The following is a 12,019-nucleotide window of genomic DNA, read 5'->3' on the forward strand; positions in this document are numbered from 1 at the left end:
TAATTTAATAGAGTGTATCATGTCAATTTCTGATTGTGGGAAAGCAATAAGCAATTAAAATCTGTCCTGATTCATCCTTAACTGGAAGCCTAAGTGAAAATGATACCCTGTGATCATGCCAGCATTTGCCTAGCTACTTCCCAATGCATGCTGACACGGCGCAGTGCACAGAATCATCTCACAGCCTCAGATTAAAGGAAGGCCTGGGGGGGTGATCTTCCCAAGGTCCCCATTCCTTCCCTCTCCACCAGGCTCTTAACAGTGAGGAAAGACTAATCCATCATTAACAGACACTGAAAAGTGCTATGAACTGAACATCTGTGTTCCCCCCAAATGCATATATTAAAGCCCTAACCCCGCACTGGGATGGTAGGTGGAGGTGAGGACTTTGGGAGATAATTAGGATTAGATAAATCATGAGATGAATGGAATAAGAAGCCCGGTGCTCTGGACTGAATATGTGTTCCCCCCAAAATCCATGCATTGAAATCCTAACCCCCAAGGGTATTGGATTAGGAGTGGGATCCCCATAATGGGATTAGGGATCAGTGCCCTTAGAGGAGACACCAAAGGGAGGGCTCTGTCTCTCCCCATCTTTCTCCACAGGCTCCTAAAGAAGAGGCCATCTGAGCACCCAAGCAAGAAGGTGGCCATCCACAAATCAGGAAGAGAGCTCCCACCAGAACTCAACCATGCCAACACCTCATCTTGAAATCCACACTCCAGAACTGTGAGAAAATAATTTGTGTGTCGAGGACATCTGTCAAGGGTTTTTTTGTTACAGCAGCCCAAGGTGACTCATACAGAAAGCAACAACTCTTCTTGGACTAAGAAACAGTTCAACAAGGATGCATCTAAACTACTAAAAAATAAAGAAAAGAGGGGGAAAAAAAGCTTGGTAAAAGATTTTGAAGAAAAAATACAGAACAAATCTAGAAGTAGAGATGGAAAAAAACCTCAATTTCATCTTTTTAGCTTCTGCAAAAAACATGTAAGACTATCTGCTTTCTAAACATCAAAAAATGTGAAAGCAGGCATTAAATGACCCCTGATCTCAACAATTTACTTAAATTTAGAAAACCAAATATAACTACAATGTTCTGATCACAGATGGAATACCCAGAAAATGCCGATCCCTTGCAGGACTCCAAGCACCTAGCAGCAAAGCAAATGTGTAATTGTCCCCAGGTTACAGATAAGCAATAGGCTCCGAGGTGGAGCAGCTCTCAGGGCTCCGTAGCTAGTGACAAAGGGGAAGGAAAAGCCAATCTGGACCCTGACTCCAAGTCCACGTTCTTTTTAGTTTGGCAGGTTTCTCAAGCTTGAGTCACATGCGGCCCCTTTTAAATGAATGAAAATGACTGTGAACTTCACAGAGCATATTCTTGTGCATCTTACATGTCCTGGAGCCATCCTGGAGGCTAAACAAGGGATCTCATCAACAAAGAGCATCTCTCCTTGCTCTGACCCTGTTTCCAAAAACTCTCCTAAAACACCAGGAGCAAAGAGGACAGTGCAGCCCTCGCCATCTTAGGGGTGTCTTCGTTCTGGGCCTCCTTTCCAAGTTGGCTTCTGAAGCCTGGTTGATTACTTGGCTCCCAGAAGGTGGACTTGGATGGTTCCTTCCTTTCCTAGCTTTTATTCCATCAATTCATTTGACAAACATTTTCTGAGCCTGTACCAGGTACTGGGAACATAGCAGAGACTGAGACAGAGATTTTCAGTTAGACTGGCTACTAAATGCCCATCACCAAAGGTGTGACTGAAGTAAGGAAGTGGGCCACACCAGCATCTGGAAAAACAGAATTCCAAAAGAGGGGGCATGCTCAGTAAGCAGCGGGACCAGAGACCAGTGTGCCAGAAAATAATACATGCAGGCACCTGTTAGGGACACACGGTTGGAGAAGGAGCTCCAGGTCTAACCGCAACATGCTGGCCACTCAGCACTGAAGAAAAGGCACTCCCAGGATTTCAGGTTTTCTCTTGATAAATCCTGAATCACTAAGGATGACAGGAAGTGACTGGCCCATCCTTGATAAACTGTGTTTTGCCATTCTCTATCCCCTTATCCTTTCTTTACTGAAACTGGATTCAACCTACTCCATCTGTGCCTACTGCCCCCTTGACATCCATGTATGAAGTGGGTGGCTTCTTTCCCTCTTTCTCACCTCCCACCCCAAGCTATTTCCTCCAATCCAGGCCCAAAGTGGAAATGCACCACAATGATATGTTTCCCACTGGTGTACTGGTGTATTAAAATGGGCACCTCTTCCTAGAGTTTTGGAAGACTGACCATCTAGCTGATTCTACTATCTATTTCTATTACCTCCACTTGCGCCAAACAGGTGAGAAACAGTGTGCCCTTCAAGGTGAACCAATCAGTGAAACCAAGAGAAGAGTGAGGATCATTCTCAGCAATGGGGTTGGCATCAGTGGGTACAGGGCAAAGAGGACATCAAGAGCAGGCTGAAGTCCCAGCTGACTCACCAAGTATACCCAGCACACCTATCAGCTTCCCTCCTCTGCCACACACCCAGCTCTACTTCTCCTTAACATGTAGCACACTTTTTATTGATCTAAGGGTCTTTAGGTGTAAGAAAAATAGCTTAATATTTTGTATGCAAGTCTGAAATATTGTCCCCACCTATATTTCAGTTAAGAGCACTACCTTCCAAGTTTTACAAGTTGCTCTGGGTTTTTTAATTAATTTACACAAACCCAAAGGATTGGTTTCTGTTCCCATGTGTAAAAAAACAGGTAATAACTGCCTCCTGAGCTTTTGTTCTGTTGAAAGTGGGTTTGCTCTCTATCAGCAGAATAAAATCCAGTTTTCATCTTGTAGCTACTGCATTTGAAAAACTAAGAGTCACATCTGGAGTGTCTTTTCGTCTTTCATTTTCTTCCTGCCGTACATAATCTTTCCTGTCAACAACGTAAATGTTGGGAAAATAACTGTGTGATGATGAATGCCCTTTCCAATGTCTTTTAACACTCCCATGGACCCTTCAGTGAAATGGACAGCTCATGTCCAAAAACTTACTCAGACAATTAAGCGCAATTTATTCTTAATCTTATAAAGACATCAAACTATCTAAAATGAGTAAGTTCACCTCACACAAATATCTCCTAAGTTTCTATGTGACACTTTCCATTTTTGCTTTTGAGTATGAGACCCATGATTTTGCTTTGCTATAAATTTTTAGATTGGCAAATATATGTTTCTCCTAAAATTTATAAAGCAATTAGATACTAAACTAAGATTTATACACCTAGCTTTCTGCAGAGTAAATTTCTCCTGTTAGGTGATGAATCCCAAGGCAGACGTGAGCTTAGATCTTTTACTCAGAACTCTCACAGACCCTCTGTCTGTCATCATATCCCAAATTACTCAGGGTAAAAATGGATTTTCCTGGCTGCTTCTCAAAATGCTGACAACAATAACACTAATAAAATACCACATTACATGTCTATACACCTGTCAAATTCAACACAAAAGCAAACACATGACATATAGAACTAAGAAATTTTTTCAATTAAAGCCCCTGAGTGACAGAAAAGGGAAATATAACTCCTCAGCTTCATGTACTTAAAACTAACACTGGCAACTGATAGGAGAGGAGGAATCTCAAACTATTTTAATAAAGCAAAGAGCCAAGTCTTTGCTTCCAGTACTTGGGAAACTGACCAGAATGAAAATCAGCAATTTCTAGAAGAAATGAGTATTTTTTCCTTGGCATCTTGAATTCCATAGAATCCAACATTTTTGTTCTGAGGATGTCCATCAAAAAGTAAAGTTAGCAGGGGGGATGGGATAGAATGGGCAAGGGACCTGGGAATTTGAATTATAACACATTCCCCTACAAGCAGATGACCTTGGACAGGAACTTAGGACCAGTCTCAAATCTTCTCAGCTGTGAAAGGAAATATTCACACCAAACACACAGCACATTTTTGGAATCAAAATAAACAAAACAGCAGATGTGAAATCACCTGGCAGGTAGTAAACATTCAAGAATGGTTAGTTTGTAAACACTGAAATTTTCTCCCTGTTACGTATGTCAGAAAGCATAATGCACTATCCTATACAATTAAGTCTGAGGACGGTCATTTGACAGTGCACCTGAAGCTGATTAAAATCTATGCTGTGCCAGGATAAAAAGCATAATGATTTTCTCTTTGCTATTTCCAGGACAGATCATATATAATAAGCATTTGGTTTGGATATTCAGATGCATGGATGGATGAGTAGGTGGGTAGGTGGATGTGCCAATGGATGGACAGAGATTTTGGAACCTAACTGCAAGACTATCAAAATTCCTAAAGAAAAAGGGAGAACACAACCAAGTCTCAATCTATGGTGTCTTTCATTTCTGAACCAGTGATTCCAAAGGAACTAGATCGACTTCTCCACAGACTCCAACACTGCTTTCTCCCTCTAGGACACTGTTCACTGAGGTTTTGAGTTCTATTATTTATAGAAAGTATTCTGAAGTTACAGTGCTTAATATTTGCATATACACATGTACAAGATACCACACAGCTACTACATTTTCCAGAGACATATCCAGGAAAACATCACATCATCTTCTAAAATACTGCACAGGAGCAAAAGCTCTGGCCCTTACCTGAAGGTGGGTCCATTCTGTATTTACTCTCTTGACACCAACCAACTGGTCGAAGTCTGTAATCCAAGTAAAACAACCACTGGTCATAGGATTCAGTGTCCTCCAATCCCACATAGCGAAGGCGTAATCTTCCTCCAACATTTTCAATCACACTAACTATCCAGTACTGAAAAGGGTTCTGAGAATCCTGAAGTTCTATTAAGGAATCAACTGTAATGAGGTCTATAGGGCCTTTCCCTCGCAGAGGCTGTTTAAACAGAAGCAAAACTCCTTATTTTAAACTTTATTTTAAGGTTCTCATGGAAACAGATGACAGCAGAAGATAATATTTTTTCACACCATCATCCAAGCTATTGGCAAACAGTCTGGTGTCTCCACCCCCACCCTTTCCCCTGCCCCCACCCCCTCCCCATCCTGCTCCTCCCACACACACTTCCATTTTATCCAACTCTGCATCCAACAACAAAAATCACAAGCAATTAGAAAATAACAGTTTTGCTAAATTCTCACCAAACAAATCACCCTTCCCAGATAAAATTGCATTTGTTAGAAATAAGTGTGCATTGAAGAAGAGTTATGACCAAATTTGCCTCAAGCTGGAAACACATGGTAGCAAAATGTCTACTTTTCCAATAGACAGATGTATCTACTATCAGGCTATCAATCTATACCGTGACTCAGCACACTTTTATCTTACAATGGCCACCACTCTAATAATCAAGACCCTCTCACACTCTGATTTGGTGAGTAAAGCGCATGTGTAGATGATATGTCTAATGCACATTAATGATTAGCTAAATTAGACTATTATGTAAACTTACTTCTACACATAACTCAAAAGTTGGTTTAAAGAATGCACATAATTACTTAGCATATGTTAACATATGAAAAGGATGTTTGTTCAGCTGGCCTTTGTAGGCAAATATGTTTAAAAAAATGAACAGAGTAAGACAATTTGTCCTTTGGAAAGGGTAAACAATCATCATTTTGACTAAACAATTAAATCAGTAGCTATTAAGATATACATATACATCAGGCAAAATCTTCACAAAACCAAACCATGTAACTGTATGTTAGGCAGTGGTGCTCCAAAAGTATCAGTACCATTGATGAGAGGAGGGAGAATTACGGTTACCGTTAAAAGAATAATGAGAGTGTCAAAACCTGCGTCACATTCCTTGTTATTCATTGTGTTTTTCCCTTTTGGGGAGCATTCTTCAAACAGATTCGGTAACTCAGTAATTACTTAGGACAGTATCTTTCTCATCCCGTTCCATAATATGTAGTAAATATATTTAAATGTTTTATCATAAAATTATTTTTAAATGAACCACCAACACTGCAGATAAAACTTTTTCTTCAAATTACTTTAACCACCTTTCTATATAGTTGGCCAGTTCTCCTGTTTTTATGAGGGAGGCTAATTCAGTTACTACTTAACACATGCATGTTCCTATCTCAAGGTCATGCATCCAGAATGGTACAGTTAATGGAATCATTTATCAATATATCCAATACCATACTGGAGCACATACGTGTTCAGTTGTCCCCTTTATGAAAAAGTTATTCTACAGGATTTTATTTACATTCACTAGTATAGGATAGAGGCTTATATGTACAGGAGTGTGGGAAGACAGCCTAACACATTATTATTTTTAAATGCATTCATGTAGAAGCAAATTTTCCACTTATAGATTGTATTACAGATTAAGATTCTTAACGCTATTTGAGTCAGTAACCTAAGTAAGAAAATAACAGCCCGGGAAGCTACATGGCTCAGGTATCTGTGTGTACACGGGGCCTGCAGAAGGATATATGCAAAGGTGCCGTTAGGTTTGAACTCATATACTATGAGGCTTCACACATAGAATAGCTGTATAACAACAATACATACACCTTCCAGGAGGTTGGCAGGTGCTGTCCGGGAACCAGTCAAATCACGAATGAGAAATTCCGTCCAGTCTGTATACTTCTCTTTGATTGCTGGTGAGACAAAGGAGAAAAAGCACACTTCAACACAGCAGTGGAGTATCAAATAAGTTTAAAATCACAGCACTTTTCCTGTATGTGATTTTTTTCAATACCTCTCTAAATTTTAAGCACCATGCTCAAGTACTAAAATTTCAACAAATATGTTGACAAGGGGTGACTTCACACCAACCCCATGCCTGGATTTTGCTGGGCATCAAGGAGATTGAAGCATATGGGGCCCCAAAGTCTTAAAATCTATTCAGAGACTTCAGTGAACAACAAAGAAGATGTCATAAAGTATATAATTCAGGAGGTTCCGAGAAGAAAATAAATCAATGAGGAATAGAAGAATCACAGAAAACTTTTCAGGTGGGAAAATAAAACCAGGCTCTGAACTATATAAAAGATCCATACAGGCGAAGAAAAGGAGGGAGGGATTTTCAGACAGACAGGACAGCAAAGACTAACAAGAATAAGTGAAATAGGAGGAAGAGAAAGACAGAGCACGCACAGCCAGACTCAGCACAGTCCGGGAAATGAGGGCAAGTGGCAGGAATACTGGACAGCCCAGAAAATCAATGTACACATTTTGTAAACAGGGACTCTCAGCACGAAATCAATCTGGAAATAGTTTGAAGACTTGAGTGGCCCCCATAATGCCTTAGCAGCCACTAAGCCTTCATCAGCCTTAAGCTTGCCAGAAACATGTTGAAATTTCTTTTCTGTACTGGCTCAATTCTTTCTATCAGTTTATGTATTTTTTATTCCTTTACTATCATTTAATGGAGTCTTGGGAGGAAGAAGAGGTAAGTAGAAGTACTCAATCCATGGAAACACGGAACCCACAAGAAAACAGGGCCTTCACAACAAGGTATTGAGCAGCAGCCTTTGACTTACCAGGAAAACATTCGTTAACACTCGCTTTGCTAAAGAAAAGAGGCAACCATGGATCTTGAATTATAAATAGAAGCACTGACATTTACTATTAAGTATTAAAAAGACCATAGAGTTCTTTCCCTTGGAGATTTTTAAAGGAAGGCATCTACATTAATTTTTCACATAAGGTTCAAATTAAATTGTTCCTACAGACAGAAGATCATAAAATGATTCAACAGGATGGATAAGCTCCTACTGTGTATGATGGACTGCACTCCATACTACCAGGGTTCAAACATACAGACAAAAGGATTCCTGTCTTTAATAATAAATACAATCTAGATGAAGACAGAACTTCTGAAGTCATGAAAATGACATGTATACATACACACACACATGAATACATTCCTTAGTATTTGTCATATACAGCTGGGAGGAACAGGTTTCAACTTCTTAGGACTCTTCCAGTTGTACAATACACTTGTATAATTACAAAAAGGAGTATTATTACTTTGCTCTGAAGAACACAATTTAGCAAAGTCACTAAGCACTGTTGGAAGCAAAGACAGAGACAGTGATGACAGAAGTGGTTTGAATACTCAGAATACTGTATACAATTAGAACATTCAATATCAATGCCATAATCATTAAAACTTTGGCCAGGATTTATGCAGACCCTTAAAAAGAAAGGCCTTTGCTACTTAATATTCAACACATTGCTTGGAGTTCTCTGCAATTTTGGGAATGAGATCAAGACAGTTACTTCTGTTGAAATTAGCTTATTATGGGGTCATTTGTGTGCCTTAAAGGCAACTACTTCACTGGGCAGTTGTAAGGATTAAATGAGAAAATATATATAAACTTTCTAGGAGTTTCTGCCCAACTGATATAGTGTCAGCCCTTAGAACAGTGAAGTATCCTTTGATAATATAGTAAATCATTCCCTCTTTAACATGCAGTTTTCTTTTAGAAGAACTTATAAAATATCTCAAACTGATATTTTAACTACAGGCTAACAATTTCTTGATATCCAAATACAACTTTTAATAAATGTGTATATTAGATCATGGACACATGGATCATTTATACCATTATTATATAATCACATAGTTAATATTTGATTAATTGGAAATAATTAGAATAAAAATTTCTTCCAGAGTATGATGATACTTCTTAGCCTTCTAATCTCTTAACTGGCCCTCCCCAACTTGGATATTAATGTTAATTTTGCCATCATGATCACATCTTCCAAACACTGACAAACTGGTACCACAAAAAATAAAATCTGCCTTACGGAAAGTAATTCCTCACGTAGACTGTTATGGGAATCCAATTCACATTTTGACTCTATTCCTGTCCCCCCACATTATTATAAAATTGATTACCTGTTATATAGTAGGAAAATGCAACCTCTACAGTTAGACTTAGCAATAGCAGTCTTAACACAGTAAGATACACCATGCACAAAGATCATTATTCCAGTCACTTGCTGTTGTTTTTCACAAGAACAAGATCGACAGTGAATAGAGGATACACAATGTCTACATCAGTGTGAATGTTTACACACACAGCTATTCATACTTATTTTTAATTAGAGCACACTACAGTTCCAGTAATCTATGCTTCTTCACATCCAATCAAACCTTTGTACGTTATGTGTAAAAGCACACAGATACAAGAAAAACAGCACACTTGAGATAATCATAAAACAGAATTCAAACCAGATTTCTTCACACCTATCCTCTAATCTGGCTTAAGCAGTTACTTTGCAACTTTTCTTTGTGTTAATTAAATTATTCCTACAATTCATGCAAGTCACATCTTACTGAAAAATGGCTTTACTCTAATAAGCTCTCATTGTATTTTATTTTGCCTGCTTACATAAGCAAGGACCTCAGAACACAGCTATCTGCAGTAATGTTCTGCTGAGGCGGTTGGGGGGAATCATGTAATCTTGTTTGCCAGCTCCTCAGAAGGGTGTGCTGTGTCCCTAGGAGAGCAGCAGCAAGCACCGCCACCTTCAGGGACCCTGGAGGGGCAGCATGCTTGAAGGAGCCGCCCCCGCTGCCAGGCTCAATCTGCTTTCTTAAAAGCTGCCCTCCTTCAATCTTGTTGCCCAGATCCAGCCACTCTGAGCCCTTCTCCTTTCCCATTCTCAGCTAGTCCACCTTCCCACTGCTGCCTCACTACACCTGCTCACTGGGCTCCTCCGGGCCTAGAACACCACCACCTGTAACTGCAGAACAAAGGAGACACTGGACCAAACCATCAGCCCTTTGAAAGGAGAGAATGTAAGTGAAGACAACCAATTCCTGTTTATGTGTAATCATAAACAGAACTTCCCCTCACAATGTTCTCTCACATACACACCTAGCCAGGTGTGCTCACATCTTCTGGTATGGCAGGGGCTATGTCCCAAAGTGACCCAGGAGCACTCCTGGGTTTTGGACAGTAAGTTAGTGGGACATGGCCAGTGAGAAGGGCTGAAACATAGTTCACCTGAATCCCTATGGAATGGACGTTTCCCCTCCAGCGTGTGGAGGAGCAGTGCCGCATTAACCGTGGGTTATTTTTTCAAATAACATTTTCAAAGCTGCCTTTCCTGCTCATCTTATAAGAAGAGAAACTCCTGAGGTGAAAGCATCCCTCCACCAAAATGTACACCACACCCCAGGCCCAGTGTGTTCCCCAATCCTACAGTGGCCTATTTTTTATAAACCCTTCTTCTATGCATGTTTCCCCTTCCTCCAATGAAACCTCTTCCTAAGTCTGTAACCTATGATCTTGTAGCCACAGTGCATGACACCAGAGACCCCAAAGGGACCCACCATGCATTTATTTAGACCCAGTTGGATAGCCAGGCGCTCAGTGTAAATCTACTACCAAGCGATGAAAATGTTTCAAGGAGGGCATGATCTACTTTATAAAATGCCACTGATGAGACAAGCAAGATGAAGGCCAAGATGAGACCATTAAGTTTTATTAGAGCTTTCCACAGGATTAATTCCTAGGAGTGGAGAGCAAAGGATTTACTAGATATTGTCAAATTGCCCACCAAAGTTATGCTTACAATTTAAACCATCACCATAAATACATAAAAGCCTCCATGTCTCCCCATTCCTGCCAGTGTTTCATATTACCAGATTTCTCTGATTCTTTTTTACCAACCTCAAGCATATGGAACAGTTTCTTTTATTTTAGTTGTCATTTTTTTGATTATCAGTGAGGCTTACTATCACAATATTATGACAATTTGATTTCTGGGAACATACTATTCATATCCCTTGTACATTCTTCTACAGACTTTAAAAAAATACATTGATTTGTAGGAGCTCTTTATATATAGTATATATAAAACAAATAATTATTAAATATAGTGAAGCCACTGAATCTTAGACTAGATTTTGAACTACTAAACCTGGCTCAATCTCCTGCACAATTGGGTCCCTCCCTGTGATTCTTCCCTTTGCTCTCCACACCCACTTTCTCTAAACTCTTCTCAACTCTTCAGTTCTGAGAGGCTTTGCACATCCTCTTCCTTTTTGTATAAACACTTCCCCCTAGTCTCTCTCCCGCCAGCTCCTCATCTAAACCATCACTTCTTCACCAGCCTTCCCTAACTTCAGGATCAACAGTACTCTCGCCTGGAGTCCCAAATTCTTTCCATTCACAGACTTAACAGAATTTGTAATTACATTATGTGAAGTCACTTCTCCAATGACAGTTCCCACCTGACAGTCCACTCCATGGCTAGGAACCAGCAGTGTCCACTGCATGACTACCATACACACAACACCCATTAACAACTGCACATGGTGGACGTCTGATAAATTTTCATCACAGACAAGGACTGACAGATTGGATGGTTTTGTAAATTGTGCCTGATTTATTTATCTTTTACTGAAATACAACTTACTGAATTCAGATGAAGAACCACTGTTACCATGGATATTACACAGTCCTTTCAATAAAATACATTTGACTCAGTGGCGCACCACAAGCATTCACAGATGAACTTCCACTTCTTTTTGTTTCCTCTATTTCCCTGGCTTGAAACTGCTTACATACGATGGAAATTATCATTTAAGACATTTGTTTCAGCATACATAACCCAGAAAGCCATAGGTCCATCCATTTAACGGAGTCGGCATTAAATGTAGGGTAGACATCTAATATTTCTCGGGAGTTCTCCTCAGGGAATATGCACTATCCCCCCATTTGGCAACACTGATATTGTTTATTTCAAGCAAGGGCATCTCCCAGGAATGAAAGAAATACAAGGAACTACACATTCAAACCTTAATTCCGAAAGGACCCACTTCTTTCTCTGAAGGTCCCTAAAACCTCTCAGCACTAAAACAACCAGGATTTCCAAAACAAAAGCCATGAATACAAAAGCTATTTATGACATCCTCAGGGCATACCTCTACTCTGCATCATATCTTTAAGAGCCTAGAAGATAAACAGCATCTAAAACTGTCAGAAGAAATTTAAAACCTTACCACTATTCACTGGTTAGAGATGTTTATCAAATAAAATATGCAATT

At 39.7% G+C, this 12,019-nt stretch overlaps 1 protein-coding gene across 4 annotated transcripts in view; it reads right to left on the reverse strand.

The window, feature by feature from the left end:
* The window catches only part of SFMBT2 (Scm like with four mbt domains 2), a 196,274-nt gene that overhangs the window by 94,781 nt on the left and 89,474 nt on the right, over positions 1 to 12,019 (reverse strand). For all 4 annotated transcript variants that reach the window (XM_057498177.1, XM_036908174.2, XM_036908175.2 and 1 more), the window contains exons 5-6: positions 6,520 to 6,608; positions 4,626 to 4,872 (exon numbers count right to left, since the gene is read on the reverse strand). In XM_057498177.1, coding sequence (XP_057354160.1) covers positions 4,626 to 4,872; positions 6,520 to 6,608 — 336 coding nt within the window. The remainder of the gene's footprint in view (positions 1 to 4,625; positions 4,873 to 6,519; positions 6,609 to 12,019) is intronic.

This window comes from Manis pentadactyla, chromosome 3 (genome assembly GCF_030020395.1).
Source record: "Manis pentadactyla isolate mManPen7 chromosome 3, mManPen7.hap1, whole genome shotgun sequence".
NCBI classification, from domain to species: domain Eukaryota; kingdom Metazoa; phylum Chordata; class Mammalia; order Pholidota; family Manidae; genus Manis; species Manis pentadactyla.